At 42.3% G+C, this 18,010-nt stretch overlaps 1 protein-coding gene across 4 annotated transcripts; it reads right to left on the reverse strand.

Annotated features, from left to right (window-relative positions):
• Positions 1–216: 216 nt before the first annotated feature.
• LOC118213892 (glycerol kinase-like) lies at positions 217–16,864 on the reverse strand. Of its 4 annotated transcripts, none has more exons than XM_035393111.1 (21): positions 16,636–16,864; positions 14,191–14,264; positions 13,932–14,038; positions 13,567–13,644; positions 13,106–13,185; positions 11,494–11,631; positions 11,273–11,382; positions 10,564–10,630; positions 9,436–9,453; positions 7,738–7,773; positions 7,440–7,507; positions 7,139–7,181; positions 6,730–6,810; positions 6,414–6,492; positions 6,136–6,232; positions 5,858–5,942; positions 5,380–5,500; positions 4,932–5,075; positions 4,525–4,611; positions 2,799–2,885; positions 217–1,823 (listed from the first exon to the last, which is right to left on the reverse strand). In XM_035393111.1, exons 1-21 carry the CDS (start codon positions 16,726–16,728, stop codon positions 1,810–1,812), a joined length of 1,707 nt encoding a protein of 568 aa, XP_035249002.1. In that variant the 5' UTR covers positions 16,729–16,864; the 3' UTR covers positions 217–1,809. The 4 variants fall into 4 exon arrangements, with proteins under 4 accessions (XP_035249002.1, XP_035249005.1, XP_035249004.1 ...); XM_035393114.1 differs by lacking the exon at positions 2,799–2,885 and adding an exon at positions 3,694–3,762; XM_035393113.1 differs by lacking the exon at positions 9,436–9,453.
• Between the last annotated feature and the right edge of the window lie 1,146 nt (positions 16,865–18,010).

Below are 18,010 nucleotides of genomic sequence, written 5' to 3' on the forward strand. Positions count from 1 at the left end.
GTAAGAATGCTGCAGGTACACTAGTAACGCTTCCTTGTTTAGGCATTACATTTAAAGTGACCAGCTGGGCTAGCTGGCAAGACAGACACACAATCTAATAGGCAATTATGCACATGCAATCAATATTTAAGACCATATACTGGATTAAACTGGGGATATTTGAGCAAAAAACATCCACAATACAAAACCATTTCAGAGAAAACATGATTTTCAAAATGTATGCAAGTGTGTTTATTTATTAAAACTGCATATGGTTTACAAGGACGTGTTGAAATCAATAGTTACACAATGCATCTGATTTGGGCGTTTATAACAGTAATACTTTCTGCAATGTGCAGTAAAGAAGGATCTGTTTCCATGCCAGGTATGGACCACTGGGGATATTTTATAATGCAGAACACAAATGCCTACCCTCCCTCCAGAAGAGAACAGAATCAGACTAAAATAATTTCACATCACTGGATTCTCACACACAAAGCAAAAATCAGGCCCCACATAATGATAATTGTATTTACAAGAGATTCAAGTGTCTGAGGGAAAATACTCTGCTACCTGTATATGAGAGAAAAGAATGAGAGGCCTATATCTACAGCAATGGAAAATGATTTACTTTAATCAGTCTGCAAAGTTTGAGTAGTCCTTCACACACAGAAAGCCTGCTTTAACAAGTCTTTGTTGTTTTTTGCTCAGACAACAAATATGACCCTCTGACTGATTGTCCTATGGTTTCATAGCCTGAAAGGACTTGGTTACACGACACCAGCAACACACAGCTGCCACATATGGAAGCTTTGAAGATGTTCTCTCGGCTATAAAAAGATTCACACATGAACGTATACTCACAGTATTGCACCAGACTGGTTCCGTTCACGAGAGCACATCTGCGAATACGTTTCACAAACGCAACCACTGAAGACCTGGTTAAGCCGGGTCCAGACTTTTTTTTAAGTCACAAAGGACTGAACAATAAAAAGACAAAAATAAATACATTCCTACAAAAAGGACATTTCACCATTCCATGAAGCTACAGTTTTCTTTTGAGTGCAGTACCATTTTTATATATATAATTCATATTTCTAAAAAAGAAAAACACTTTAAAGCATGTTTGCACATGATTTTTTCTTTTTCTTTTAAAAAGCTAATGTACCATATAGCTTCTGTCTGATGCCTATGCAAATACACCAGTTTATAAAGTGCCACAACGTCCTGCAATTTCACTTCACTCGAGGTATACTGACACATTTAATTACCGTTTTTCAGACCCTCAAAGTGTGTAGGAAGACTCCTCCAAAGCAATAATTCTGACAGTAGAAGCAAGAGACTTGCCTTCTGTCAAAAAAAAACGATATCATTGAAAAAGTAGATTTGACGGGTATAATACTATGAATAGGATATAATATAAACTTCAGTGTTATTGTACATCAGCTGAAAAAACAAAAAAGAAAACGAAGTACATCAGCATATGCATTCCACTAAAATTTCCAGGAACAGCCAATGTTGGAAAACTGTTGCTGAATGAAAGCGAACTACCCCCCTCATCATGCTTGGTCTCCTTCATTTCAGTTCCCATTGGTTCAGTCCCAGGCTGGCTCCGCCCCCATAGGTTTTCATGGCTTCCAGGCTATTGCAGCCTGCATAATGCGTAGGGGCCTATGGGGTCCACAGAGGAAGCTGGGGAGCAGAGCAGCAGATGGAATGCTTTTGGGGCGGAGCGATGCACCCCGCTGAAGCTGGACCTAATGGGGATGGAGCGTGAAAAACCTCACCCTCCATCCGCTCACTCCACAGCAAAGCATCATGGGGCAGGACTTAGACATGGCATCCTGTTTTGAAGAAAAGGGGACAGAGTTAAAGCCAGATCACAGAATCACAAAGTCAGGCAATAAATAAGCCAGCAGACAGTAAGACTGATTTGAAATGCCAATTCCAGCTCACTAGACAGGTTAGTGCTCGAGAGGCAAAGCAGAGCAATGAAAGACATGCTAATCCAATGTGTGATAGGGACCATATTAATCAGTGCTTTACACAATTCAGTGAATTAATGAAAGAGTGCCTTCGTTTTTTTTTAACTATCAAAACTTCACCTCCAGTTATTTTATATTTCACTGCTACTTCGTAGTGGAAATGAATATTAATGACCAGCAAACAGAACTGTGGCACACTACCTTATTCTCACACAGACACACGCGCTCACACACATACAGTGAGCTGCATAATGTTTTTTTGGCTCTGTACAGATTTATAATCAAACAACATTCACACGTGGCTAAAGTGCACATTCTCAGCTTCTATTTAAGTATTTTAATACACTTTGGTTTCATAATGCAGAAATTACAGCAAGGATCATAGTCTTGCTGGAGGATGTTGTCCAATGCTCACCAGAGCTCTCGGTCTTCTTAATGATGTTCCAAAGCCTAGGGTTTGCCATATGTCTCTGTCTGTTTTTGTCTTATTTCTCAGCCCTATAATTCCTTGACATTCAATGACAACTGTGGTCCTCGTGTTGACCAAACCCAGTAACAGACTTCCTAAGGCAAACAAAACCCTAGCTCTCTTATACCTGCACTAAGGAAGCAACTGAAGCCATTTGCCCCAAACATTACTATGCCCTCTAATCGGGGGGGCTGTATAAAAAGTGCTGTCATTTCTACATGGTGAAACCAAAATAGTAATCCAAGCCAAATCAAAAAAAAGAAAAAGTCTTTGTCCTAAACATGGAGCTCACTGTATATACAGGCGCACGTGCACACATACGGCCACACGTACGCGCACACACACACACACACACAAGAACTGACCTGCGATGTACTTTGCTCCAATTAACATAAACATGCTGCCCAGAATGTAAAAACCCAAAGGAGCACTACTGAAGATGCTCGTTTCACCTGCAGGTCATCCAGAACAGAGGTCCGATTCACACAGCAGAGGAGAGAGAGACAGTGGGACAAATAAATACAGGATCGGGGTGCCACACACTGGCCTGGAGACTACCAACACTCATCCTTAACTCCAACTCACAGCTACACGCCAGAGTTCCTTTCTTTCTTCAGAATCACACAGTCTGGTGAGTTTAGTGATCAAAAATCTACTCACCAAAACGTGTTGGTGAAAGAAGGAAAGAAACACTAGCGTCCGCATGTAAGTCAATGTTATGTTAAGGACAAATTCTGACGGAATCAAGGCCATCAACATAACAGCTGTTGTCATGTGATAAGTGACAAAGAGGGCGAGCTCATATTCCACAGGTGAAATGCACCCTGGGCATTTCCATTTCTTGGGCCGGTAATAGTTTTCCAGGGTCCTATGAATGTGGTCATAATTTTGAGCACAATTGTGAATTAAATCATTCTAATAAATCCCTGAAATGTAGAACAATTCGAAGCCAGAAATTCTCTCAAATTCACACGTGTAAAACAGATAAATGATTTTTCAGTTTAATTAGACAAATCTGTGGAAAACCCTGAGCAAAAACCTGAATGCGAGTTAAATGTGAAATAATGCTTGATTGTGCTAAAGTAATTAATTTAAAAATCAGCCAAAAAACAAACAGCAAGTAGCTATTAATGAGAAACGCTGGGTTTGGATGCATTTATGCTTGTGGTTTTTAGAAAGGAAAGATTAAATGAAGGAATATTAAAGAACAGTAGCTCACACACACATGCACAAACGCAGACAAAGAGACACATGCGCGACCTTAGAATAGGTCAGCTCTGCTTTGCTGCAGGAAGTGATGCAGGCATGTGCCCATTCTCCAATCAGCAGCTGAACAGTGACACATGGAACAGATGAAAAGAAAGAGGAAGTATGTTGGAAAATTCAAGAAAAAAGGTTATCCTAAAGTAATAGAATGTTTCCTGGCATTAGCCTGCAGTTAATATTTCAAGGATGGTCAGAAATGATTGTATTCCTTTGTAGGTTTTTTATTTGAGACTCACATGCCATTGAACATGACATGCAGATAATCAGACTCATTGTATTGCACGTTTTTAGACAAATGTAGTTCAAGGGTACAGCGTGTCCTTGTTGTGTTTCTGAAAAACGTGTTGCTGGTAATGTTTTGTGCATCACTTAATAATATTTGGTGCTGAAAACACAAAGTTAATATAATTTGCCTCCCTAAAATGATTTTTGAACATGATTTTTTGCATCTAGAGCAGATTGAGGTGTCATTCTGAAGACCCGCGCTCTGTGTCACTTACAAATGTACAACATTCAACAAACAGATTTCTCAAGACAGCTGCCCTGTAATTACGCATAAGGCTCAATCAATCAATCAATCAATCAATCAATCAATGTCTACAAGCATATTTCAGATGAATTAATGACTGACATGTTGCCCCATGCTCCCATTTCACGCATCTATATCTCTTAATGTTATGAGGTCTGTGGGCTTGACATGTTGCATCTTTTTAGCAAAATACTGAGGTTAATCAAGCACCTCAGACACAGTGCTGAGAGTACATAATGAATCACACAACGCAGGAAAGAAGAAACCAAGAGCGTGTGTTTGGGGGGGAAGCGTACCGTTGCCGTTGGAGATGGGTTCGGTGGTCTCCCAGTTCATGGCCTTCTGCACGGCCTTCTTCCAGCGTGCGTAGCGGAATTCACTCTCTGTGACACACAAATGGTGGCGGGGTAAGGACGAGAAAACATGAAGTCTAATCTCCCAGCTAGGACTGAACACCCTATCAAGCACAGCTCTGTATTTTTAACCCTGTAAGCAGCACCTCCATGCCATTGCAGCTGAAACATTCTAAGCTGAGGGGTCTACTGAAACGTACAACACTCTGACAGTGGTTCTGCACTGTAACGCAGAACCCGAGGCTCTTCTACCCAGCCCACACCTCCTGCAGGTGAGGAGCAAAGTGACCAGAAGGGCTGCAGGACCCGGGCGTCTGTACATGCGAGAGAGACGGCGGCCTGTCCTTTACCTTCAGGGTTGATCTGGGGTTCGAATTTCTCGGAGGTGACGGCACTCAGGTCCTCTGGCTTCAGACTCCAGACGCTGACCCCCTCCGCAGACCCGGCCGCCATGGCTGCTCCGAGGGCCGTGGTCTCGGGCATGGAGGGCTTCACTGGAACAACCAGGCAGAGGAGCACGTCTTTTTAATATTCCTCTAAAACACGCCGGAAAGGCCACCTGGAGAATTCTATCTTGCATAAACAAGGTTAAGCCTGTCTAATGTTCAGGTATGTCAATTACACATGACTGCAAATGTCAATAATAATAATAATAGTAATAGTAATAATAACAGTAACAACAGGAACGACTATTTTCATTATTATTATTGAAACCCGAACCTAGAGGACCTGGAACTGTTCATGTGCATGACCTGGAAGGGTTTAAACAGGAAAAAGGAAATGGAGAGTGGCTCTTACCCACAGGGATGCAGAGGATGTCAGCCTGCAGCTGCATCAGCAGTCTATTTGAGGTCATGCCCCCGTCCACCTGCAGCTGCGTCAGAGGGATCCCACTGTCCTGGTTCATCGCATCCAGGATCTGAGTGCAAAAAAGGAGAGAAATCCATTAATCGATTAATTCATTCATTTCCTAAATAATTAGCAATGGAATGGGAAAGAAACTAATTTCACTGGTCAGATATACAATCCAGTTGCATTAAAGCTAACAGGGGTAACCTACAGTACAGTGGTCATTTTAATAGTGAGCAATCTTACACAGCCAAAATGTATTAGCACGCACTACTTTCACCCAAATTTGCAGTGCAAACAAGAGTAGGATGCATCTATGAGTTAGAGACATTTGCACAGGTGACAACATTTCCTCCAATCTGCCACTCAACACCCTGCACAGTCCTCAGATAGCTACACACTGCTCAAATGAAATTCTGCTGCTTGCCTCTCGGGTTTGAAAGCACACTGCTTCCAGCGCGGCGAAGGACAGGTGACTCCTGTTGGTGAACTGAGTCAGACCACATATGATCCTGCAGGAGAGAGAGAGGAGGGACAGAGAGGGGGGTGTGATGTCAATACCGAGGCCAGCCAATGAAATGACGGCCGTTCCCAAATAAAACTGAATCTTTTGTGTACTCCAAACTGTATTAGAGCTGCAGTGGAAGAGGACAACAGCCGTATAAAAGCTTCCTCTGCCCAGCTGCACCGCCCCGCATTACTCACCCTCTAGCACTCGGCTCCCAGTAGGGGGCGTACAAGCCAGAAAAGGCCGGAACGAAATAGCACCCGTATGACGTGCCCACCGTGGCGGCCAGTTTCTCTGTGGGGGAGGGAGGAAAGAAGAGAGAGAGAGAGAGAGAGATGGTGAGAGGTGTCAAGAGCAGTTTCATTTCAGCATCATGACCAAAGGGCCTGTTTATATTGAGGTCAAATGGAGGCACAAGAAAATGTGTTGTTACATGCGAACCGCCAAATGCAAAATAGTAAAATGCGTTCCTCACCAATCTCAGTGGCGCATTGGACAATTCCAAGATTATCCTTCAACCACCTGACGACTGCACCAGCTATAGCCACAGAGCCCTGAAGATGGACCAATCACAGATCAGCACAGGCAAAATGACACCAGTCACAACAGATCAAGATTCACAAAGTGACTAATCATACAGTAGGACCAAAACAGGCAAATCATAATTAAGAATTAACACGGAAAGATCAATCACAGATCAACAGTAATGGAGGTAATATCCCAGTGGAATTGTATATTCGGTAATAACAGGCAGTGGAATGAGTGCAGGCTACAGTGGGGAGTGAGTGTACCTCCAAAGCGTAGCAGGCAGGCTGGTCCCGGCCCAGTTTGTAGGCCACTGTGGTCAGAAGGCCATGGTCTGACATCACTGGCTGCAGGGATGGACAGCACAGAAAGGGTTAACCTGAAAGCGCTTTTCTAAGTGTGCAAAACATTCATGATTTCTAATAGCTAAAGAATATATTGCCCGATTCCATTCACACTCCTTACGTTCCATTCAAATACTTTATTAGCATTATTATTATTTCAAACTCCAAGAAATCAGATACAAAACGTCACTGAATTATCCCAAAAGATGATAGTCATAAAGCCTAAAGTCTGAAGTCTAGAAACCCTTTACAGTATCTAATTAGAAGTTATAAGTAAATAAGCTTTAACTGCATATTAGTTTCGAGATCAATTAATTATTACTGTACATACCTTCAAACCCGTGTTTCTGAGCAGGAAGCAACCTGTTCCATATCTAAAAAGAAAATCACAAGCGCATACAGGTGCACTGTTGTTATTGTTCTATCACAGGTTCCACCACAGGCCTATTGCCCTGCTCTTTCTCTAAGAGTTACCATGACAATCCCCACACCACAGCTCCCATATTACAGTACTTCAGTATACACTGTGATTCAGCACTTACAGGTTGGGGTGTAGGAGTTTAATTCCAGGTTAGGGTGTAACCGTGGAGATAACAGAAACAGAGAGATGAGAACAGGAGTGTTTCTCTTACGTGTTTTTCGCTTGCCCATCCTGGAAGCACATCTGCCCGACAAGAGCTGCAGACTGGTCTCCCAAACACTGTAACATATAAGCACAGTACCATTAATTACTGTAATACAAATACAACCCCATCCCTTATCCACAGTACAGTTACAGTACCATAATACACTACATGGCTCTTTCTCACCAGCAGAGAGGTCAAAAAATTCTTTGAAATGCTTTCACCCTTTCAAATGCTTTCACAACAAAAAGAAACCTCCATTTTCACATAATTAGAACAAAATTATGGAAAAATAAAAAATGATTACCCCAGATATGGGAATCCCAGTAAGCGCACCAGATTTCTGCAAGACAAAAAAAATTGTTATTAACTGGCAAATAACAATATTCATTATTTCATTGCCATAGCTCATACAAGAAAAAACCAGAGGCTGAGCAAAAAAATTTATTTCACACATTTCATTATGATAGTATTCAATATGCAACACTAAAAGGTCTATCTACAGTTTTTTTAGATAAACGGATCACTGTTTGACAAAGGCACTCAATTTAAATGAAAGCCTTCTATGCATCTATGCATGTACCCAAGAATTCTTCAGCATAAAGTAAGTGAACAATCATTAATGCTTCTGTAAATACATACGGGACAAAACTGATGTTATCAGTCAATTGTTAATGAATGCACTCTTCTACCTCACTTCTCTTAATGAATAATAATAATTATTAAATCAAGTTCCAATGACTTATCGCTGACCAAAGACCTGGGCAGCCAACCAACCAGGCACTGACAAGGGCAGCCAAGCAGAGGGCTGACAGGAGTCAGGCACTGACAAGGGCAGCCAAGCAGAGGGCTGACAGGAGCCAGCCACTGACAAGGGCAGCCAATAAGGGCTCTTACAGGTAGCACAGTGGCAGATGAAGGGGGTGACAGAAGCATGAGGAAGGTTATTGACCCATATTCACCAAACCTCTTCACTCCCATGGATTCAAATCTGTCCTAGCCTCACCTCCCACTGATGGACCAAATTATGCTACGCCCACCATTACTAGAACAAATTTGTATTTCTAGGCACACTGTGCTTTGAACTTTGAGCTAAGAGAGTGAAGATGTTTTGAGTAGATGTGCGCTGCAGCATGTTGCAATGTGTCACAGGGAAGAGTTGCCCGGGAACCGGACCTTCGGACCCCTGAACAAGGTGCACAGCATGTGGCCAACAGTGAAGCACGATATGAGACAAACAGGAGATATACTTACAACCAGTACATTTCCAACTGCTGAGACAAACAGTGCTACTAACCCGCATGAGCGTGTATGTGTGTGTATGTGTGTCTGTGTGTGTGTGTGTGTGTGTCTGTGTGTGTGTGCACAAGTGTTTGTGTGTATCTGTACGTACATACTGTATGTACATGACGTGTATTTGTCTATGTGTGCGTGTGTGGGTGTGTGTATTTAGTGTTACCTATCTGAGAAATGAAAGCATGCTGGCCAGGCTGACATACAGTTGTAGGTCTAAAGTTGACTTGTATTAAATATTCCTGCAACTACTAATGGAATATTTCAGTATAAAAATCGACTCCCTCTGAGGTGGAGTCTTCAGTTTAACTTACTCTGTGAATATTCTGCATGCACATAAATTCTGTTACTCACCTCAGTGGTAATAATGTTAATAAATTTCAGTGTAAATAGGTCCGTATGCATCCCAACCAAAATGTCCTTAATTTTATATCAAAATTTACTCAGTGATGCTCTTTTCATTGTACACTAGATTTCTTTTTTTTTTAATTTAACAATAATCCCAATGTGAGGCAGAGAATATAGACTAAAATAAAGTTGTACATTTAACCCATGAAATGTTTTAATGTAATAGATGCATGCATATGCATGCTCTGCCCTGGTGGTAGGAATTGGAAATGCACCGTTTGACAGTTAACAGCAGGTGAAGTGCTGCAGAACCAAGAAGGGCAGTGCTCTCCATGACAACGATGAGGAAAATAGTAATACTCACCAGACTAGAACATATTTTCTACCAGTTTGCAGAGAGAGACAGAATACAAGTGAAGGTTCAGAACAGTTGAAACACTATTCTGCAGCACAGGCCTGACCAAACCTGACTCTTTAAATGAACACGCGCAGCTCAATAAGCGAACGTGGAAGCGCCTGATCAACCTGCAGGTGCCGCGGATCCGTCTGACTGAATCCTCCCAAACCCCAGGGGGCGCTACCTCAAATTACACATCGCCCCGCGGGCCTAAGCACTGCTATCAAACAGACACCAAAATAAAAGTAAGCTCATGCTCTATATTTAAAGTGTTCAGTGCTGGTTTTCCTTCAGGACTCACCCTCAAATTTAATTTACTGACAGACAAACCCGTCACGCGACCATAATCACCATCACATCCGCACACAGAAAACTAAATATTGATGTCACATGTTACCTTTATGTAGTTTCCATTTGAATGTTTTTACTTATTTATTTAGCCTTTATTTTACCCACTGAAAAATAAGCTCCTGTCTAGACGTGTGACAGAAAATAGACTCTACACCTCCACGTATCTGTTCCTGATAAATCAACCTGAATGATAAGAATTTACAACACTACACAAACAACAACATGTCAATCATCCCCCTCCCACTGACCTCCCTATCATAAACTCTGCCTTCTCTGTGCAAGCATCCTCACATAACATAAAACTGCTCAATTCTGCCAACTTAAACCTAAAATCCAAATCTGAAAGTGCTTTACTCCATCACAAATGTGGATGTGAATAACACCAAGGGTCATTCAAAATTATTATTGGTCTATCTGTACAAGCATTTTCTTAATATACAAAATGTAATATAATAGCTGAAATGATGGTGCCTCCAAGCAATTGAGAGTGCACATTAAACCAGGAGACTGAAGTCCATTTCCTTAGAGTTTTACTGCACTGAGTAATCATCACATGAATTTAAACTACTTCACCTTCAGTAGTAAAACCCACTTCTCTTGAAGTGGTAATGACACAGATAAGTAATGCAGGCTCGAAGTTTAGTTTTTTAAAGGAAACTTGCGCAAACATACATTTTCTCACTCTCGCATGTGCACGCACACGTACACGTGCACACTGATCAAAAAAGGCTAACTGAAACTTACCATTAGACCATATATTTCTGAAGAGCTTCTCACTTTTGGCAGGATCTCCATTGGAATATCAAAATACCTACAACAATCACAATGCAATGTGCACAACAGTTAAACTGCAGTCCAAACATAAGTTAAAGACGTACAATAGAATATCTTTTTTTTTTTTTTTACAATTATAACAGGTAGTCCTGTCGGATATCAGATTTTTGATCATCAGAATTTGAGAAACAGACAATATAACTGATCTGGCAAACTCTCTCTGTGTAACCACAGGAATGTGTCAGTCCTCTAGCCCCGATTCCCCCTCCACAAACATCAAAGGAAACGTCCTTGTGGCAATTAGAGTCACACTGAGGGGTGTTTCTCCCCCTCCCCACAAAACAAGCATAAAAAGGTGTCCTGGAATTCTCCCTCTGAAAGTTTTATCACCCGAAGACAGCATACCATAATTACAGGGGGTCAGAGACGCTGCGTGGCTACTTATGCCCAAAGATCATGTTCCTTTTCCTTTTAAGTTGAATGCAATCTGTGACATTTAATTGAAATCACTGATTGAACATCTTAATTCTTATAAAAATAATGGTTGTTAAGGCCTGATAATCAAAATCTCATTTAAAAAACCAGTTCAAGCGTACTGAAGCCTGGATACTGCATTTTGGGTTGTACTTCTCCCACCCTCTACCCCATTCTCATGGGGCGGTAAGAGAGAGAGACATACTTGCAGAGCTCTGGGTCCCAGTCCATGGTGTGGATGTTGAAGAGCATGGTGCGGCTGGCGTTGGTCACGTCTGTGCAGTGGACGCCCCCGCTCTTTCCCCCCGTCAGACACTGCAGGAGAACACACATGGCCTTATTAGTCCTGGCCTTACAGGTGAGTGCACACTTACTGATAAGACTGGGCATTTAAAATGCCAAATGTGAAGAGAGAGAGAGACTCACCCATATGAGCCAGGAGTCCACGGTGCCAAACATGGCCCGGTGGGACAGAATCGCCTCATGGACCTCCACTACGTTGTCCATTAGCCAGCGCAGCTTCACCGCACTGAAGTAGGTGCTGATGGGAAGGCCCGTCTTGTGCTGGGGGAAGGGGGAAGGGACGTGGTCACATTTACACAAAGAGTAAAGCGTCATATGATCATTGGCTCAGACTCAGTCAACACTTGCCTTCAACTTTCATTTACCATTATTATCATGATTATTATGTTACAGCAGCCGCCCTAACCCGGAGCAAATTACACACTATCTGTTTAAACAGCTGGAGACTTCCTTCAGGTTAGGTACCTCACTCAAGGGCGTGATCGCAGAGCTCCACCTGGTATTTCAACCTGCGCCCAAAGTTACAAACCCAGTTCCCTCATTGCCATTCCACACTGCTGACTTAATGTAAAAAAAATGTGTGTAGGTGTTCATGGGTTTTTTTATTTAATACACAATTTAGCAAGTGCTGACTGTCAAACTTCACAAACTGTGAAGAAGAAAAAAGAACACTTATTATTTTTTAAGCGAAAATTAAGGAATTAAGGACTGAATCCAGAATATTGCCTGAATGTGATAGCACGTAAAGTTCATCTGAAAAAATGGAGCAGCTCCTCCATTCACTTTGCACTACTTTTGTGTTACTCATTTTTCGTGAACATGTCTGTGAATAAATATCTGACTGCATTCCCACTCCTATCCTGTAGGCGAAATGCTAAAATGTGCAGCTGTGTAAAACGCACCAGAGGAGGGTCAGGAATGCAGGATGCAGGGAAATGAGCTGTTTCCCGTAATGAGACGCATATGTATGTACTCCACCCCAGGCCAGGGCTGTTCATCCCACAGCTTTAACAAGCCACAAACCAGCCCTTTCCCCCCACATTCTTCTCCAACCACACACTGACGAGAGGAGATAAACTGGTTTACTGGAACAATGACTGACTAGATTGTTTGGTATTGTTGAAATTACAGAGGATAGTCATCTACACTACACTTTTTCAATGCAGTTGCACAGGAAAAAGTAAAAATCTTTGACCATCTCCCAACTCAAAAATGTAATTATCCAACAGACTTCAGAATCACACTGACAATTGATCTGTAGATATGATCAAGATTTTTATGTTCAGTCGCAATGTTCTGATATCCACAGTTTTGTGTGAAGGATTCTGATCTGTGAAGGATGTAATTTGTATGGAGAGCACTGGATGAGGCCTGGGTGTTGGACGAGACATGGCGGGTCAGGAAGTCTGTGAACTGCACCTTTACCGTTTAGGACAGGATTAGCCATTTCTGGTGTGGTTGGCTAGGAAAAGGATAAGCAACAGAAGGTGCACTGCAGGAGGGGTGGATTAGGGGTACAAAGACTTGAGTGACACTGTGAATCTCCAAATCCAGTGCAGATTAGCTGCACTGAAACAGTGGGAATGAGACAGTAAGCCAGGTGTACAGGCAGTGCTGTACTGGGAAAGTTTGAGGCAGAAAGCCAGGTGTACAGGCTGTGCCGTACTCATAGAGTTTGAGACAATAAGCCAAGAGTACAGGCAGTGCCGTATTGACAGAATTTGGCACCTCTTACTTTCAGGTGGTTCTTGTTTCTGCCGGGGGTCTTGTTGATCAGCCGCTCCACAGTGGACTGAGTTCGCAGGTCCAGCCAAACTGTAGAGGAGATATGAGACAAACAGAGATAAGCAAAACACACCCAGCCTCTGTCACTGCAAAATCTCCCAAACAGAAATAACCAAAACTCGCCCAGACAAACTGCATGCAAAATCTGACAGGCAGATGGAGACAAAATTCATGAAATACTACTTGGACCATTTAAGGTTGTGTGTGTGTGTGTGTGTGTGTGTGTGTGTGTGTGTGTGTATGTGTGAGTGTGTGTGTGTGCGCCTGTGTGTGTGTGTGTGTGGATAGGCACGCATTTCTCTAACCAGGATCTATGGCTCCTCCATTTCTGTATAGGTGTGCAACACACCACAGCATTGCACCAGTAAGTTTTTTTGTAGATGTATGCCATGCACATTCTCCAGTACATACCAATGGCATTGTAAAGAGGCTCTCCAGTCTCTTTGTCCCAGATCAGCGTGGTCTCTCTCTGATTGGTCACTCCAATGGCTAGGAAAGAAAAGCCCCATAAAATATGTTTAACTGCTACTGAATTCTTAGTCAAATGTAATCAATCAACTTAAAAATGTAATTACATCAATTAATGAATACAAAAATGTGGGGGTCACAATGAGAAAGGTGAACTCTCTGATTCTCAGAAGAATCCCATCTAAATATGAAACATCCCCAAGTAAAATAATACGATGGTAAAGTTAAAATTAGAGTAAATCATTTGTCTGGGATTGCAAATTGGAGTGAAGTCATATATTTCAGATATTACTGGCATTATAAAGCACCTTTGATGTTGGAGATGTCGATGTTGAGCTGGGTCAGTTTCTCGCATGTTCTCTCCATGCACTCGTAAACAGACTGCAGGATCTCCTTGGGATCCTCCTCCACCCAGCTGAACGAGGACAAACAGGAAGTCAGACATCTCAGCTTTTACCGCAGCTCTCAAGAATATTTGCCCATGCTTGTATTTACTTTAGTTGTGCTGCATATAAACGGTCTGGTCTGGGAATTAAGAAAAGCAGAAATGCATGCTGGGACGCTCACCCTTCTTTAGGGAAGCTTTGTTGAATTTCCACCTGGTGATGACTCAGGAGCTCTGCGGTTTTTGCATTAAAAACCTGAAGGGGAGACAGAAAAGAGAGAGAGAGAGAGACCACACACCTGTTAACAGAAGAGTTGTAAAACCAGACGTGCATGGACACATTTTTGCCAGACGTTTAGGTCCGAGTTACAGAGCCAGCCACTGTGACTGCACATATGATACAGGGCACCGTGTATATTAACAAGCAGTTCTCTTTTCAAATTCAAATTCAAATTCAAACCCTGAAAGCTGCTTAATCTGCTGGGGTAACCAGATCAGTTTGATCTATAAAAACATGTCAAGCCAAAGTAAACAGACATTTTACCTGAGTCAGTCTAATCTTACTGTCAATAAAACAATTGAACAAACATTCCAGGAAAAATAGGTTATTTTATTCCATGTACGTATATATGAAAATTAATGAAGCCTACATATGTTTGGCTAGTGCTGTAATTATACTTATAATACTACCAAGCAGTGATAGGGTAGGGAAACAATGTACATTAATTCACAGGGGGAAAAAACTGTTGGTATACAAGTGCTGAGTGAAATATACCCCACATTAAAATGTGCTGTACATACAAAGTTGCCATATGACAGCAACAGTCATTCAAGAAGCCAGCCTGTGCCAAGACTGCCTCTTAGTCCGCACAGCTGGCCGAGCACATGGAACATCAAGAGCTTCTAAAACAAGCTCAGCGCGTGGAAAGCAGAGGGTAACGGAAGGCTAGCTCTGACGTCTGGAGGCACGGGACCAGGAGAACGCTGGACAGCGGTGCCAGTGAGTGCATGAAAAGGTGCATGGAACACTGCCACCCACTGGGTAACCAGCATGCCTTTCACTTTATCGCCATGACCATCGTTATCTGATTGTTCCCCAGGGCATAGTCTATGTATCTTTCAAAATCTTCTCCTGTTCTGTGGCCATATTTTTCCTAGAAGAACTGAGGCACCTTCGCCAGCTGATATGATAAATGATATGATATATATGATATGATATTATATATGAATCCACAACCAAGAAATTCACCATCACACCCAGGACTGCATTCTGCCATGGACATGAAGCTGCCATCCATTCCAGCTCTAATATCTCTACTCCTGTGACCTTGCTAGAAAACTGTTTCGTTTGTCACCAATACCCTAAGTTTCCCCGCTACAGAGGAAGTCATTAAGGGGAATTATACCCCTACACCTCACCCCTGTGCCAAAGGATCAGGACAGCAGCTTCCCCTGAGCTGGAGAAGCTGTGGACATTTCTAACACCCTCTCTAAAAGCATAGAGCGAGAGGGGAAAACAAAGAGAACCCACCACTGCCAACATAAACCATCAAACATGGTTTCAAATGATGTGCTGCCATTGCAATAAATTGTCTACATCAGCACTGGTGTAGTCTAGGCATTAAAACAAACAACACTGCAAACACCCCATGACTGCATTTTCACAATTTCTAGGCACTATTTCGTCAGTACAGACAAAGTTTGGATTGTGTGGAAAGCATCTCAGATATAGATTTATTTATGTATGTATTTATGTTTGCGTTTGTGCTATGCAAAAGGTTGTTTTTCCATGCAAATGGGCGCAGCCAAGGGATGAGAGTCATCTAGGCCTAGTCGGCTGCGTGGTGTAATAGTTAGAGAACTAACGTTACGCTTGTAACCAAAGCACGCAGGGGTTAAATTCCCAGTGGTGCTATTCCATTGTATCCTTGCGTAAATTGCTAAATCTGAATTGATTCCTTATGTTTGACACTAAATTGATATTTTGGTTAAAAAACGTAAAACTGTCTGAGCCACTTTGGACAAGAATCAGCTGAACACTAACAATGTAATGTGCTCGACAGCAAGAGTCGGGATGCGTCCGAATCCACCAGGAGTCTGGCAATCTTATTATGGGCTGTCAAATCCATTGCGAGTGTTGCCAACGTCACCATATCGTTACATTTAAAATAAACCTCAGCTACAGTTTGTAAATTCATAAATCAACGAATACATTCTTGTATATACAAAATAATGACAACGCGAACACGAACGAATCAAAACCAGTACTAGCTAACGTCACAGGACGCGTTCTATGGAAATGTATGAAAGATGGCCGGCATCCCGTACGTGGACGTAGGAACATGCTTGCATCAAGCTAGGCGTGTAGTTAGAATGCAGCTATCCCTAACTGGATCGCTCTACCATGAACGGATTCAAAACTATTGTTCGTATCAGCAGACAAGGTTGAAAAAAAATGTCTCAGTTTATCGAACATACAAGCTACCTAGAAAACTACGAAGGCAGAGTAACCTTTTTTGTCAATGTCTGTCGAGGGTTATTTTAAAGGACACCTCGCTCGGTACTACTAGAATGAATAACTACAGGCGGGTTACGGAAGAACCCTGCCTGTACGGGAAGTAGCTCACCAAGAATCTCGTAGAGCTTGTGCCTTGATCTATGGCAGCAACAAGAGGACCAAGCATTATCCTATCTGATGAAGCCGCCATTCCTTCGTTCATCTAAGCTTTGTCCTTGGAGGGTTGAAATTGGACAGCCGCTGGCTTTATATATCCGCTGTCTGGCTCCTTGTCAGGGAGTCCTCACACACCGGCGGTAACCATGCTCGACTCCTTCTGGTGACGTCAACCACCGATGGGCGGGGCCTCTTTGCACTTGACAGCTGGCCAGAAGGTGTTGGCTTCCAGTCTACCAATCATATTTTGGGGGCACGTCAAAATAAAAGTGGGTCAATGAGTTATCTGCAGAAGAAATTCACTAACTATATTATTTTTAGCTTGTGAAACCGTGCCGTTTTTTCTCAGGACCTTTCTAATTACTCTTCGCTTTCTTACCGTTTTGTAAACATTGTCTAGTCCTACCTTGGACAAAATAATCTTACCTGCTGTTCTTACCTTTTTAAGAGTGACGTTGAGGAAAAAACCCAAGCATGACACTTTATTTTCATTGTCGTGTCCTTGACCCGCCTTACCTATTTTGGAATCCACCGAGTCCATTCGAACTGTGTACAGGTGCAATCCTGCTTTGTGCGCAGTATGCACACATTATTTGTGATCAATATTCTCGAGAAATGAAAATCTGCTTTTACTGCACCTGCCTACTCTGTAAACCTTTACCTAACTACTTTGTTATATAAATACCTAGCTGAACCAAAATACTTATTGCCACACACACGCACGCACGCACACACCTATTTTTTTACAGTCTCTGGCACACACACACACACACACACACACACAGAAATAAAGGAAACTATGCTATAACTGAGTGGGTGCTGACATGCCTCTGGGCCCAGTTCACATGTTGTCATTGGCATGAACTGGATCACTCTAACAGCTGCTCAGTCAACGGTGGTAGGTTGCAATGACCTGCCATTACCTGCTGAAAAGTGGTATGGCAGAAGACTGGAGACCCACTAAGCAGGATGTTGCCTGTGAGGTGCAATTAACAATTTGATGTATTATTGATTACTGAAGATTTTTAAAAAAAAATCTGCGCTAAACAACAGTTTTTCTATTATGAATGAAGACAATGATTAAACGCATCTATACTGAGCGTAATTAACGCATGTTCCGTGGCATACAGAAGCAGCCCTCCTCACACACTACCTGTACAAATGGAGCCCGTCTGGATGGAGGATTGAAGCCACAAAAAAGCAGGTCTGTCAAAAAACAGTGAGCAAAAATAGCATATATCGCTCTGCCAAACGCCTAAAATGGAGATGTTTCTGTTCTCCAAAATGACTCCAACATTTTTTTTAATAGAGACGCTTCTTACATGTAT

This window comes from Anguilla anguilla, chromosome 15, assembly GCF_013347855.1.
Source record: "Anguilla anguilla isolate fAngAng1 chromosome 15, fAngAng1.pri, whole genome shotgun sequence".
NCBI classification, from domain to species: Eukaryota; Metazoa; Chordata; class Actinopteri; order Anguilliformes; family Anguillidae; genus Anguilla; species Anguilla anguilla.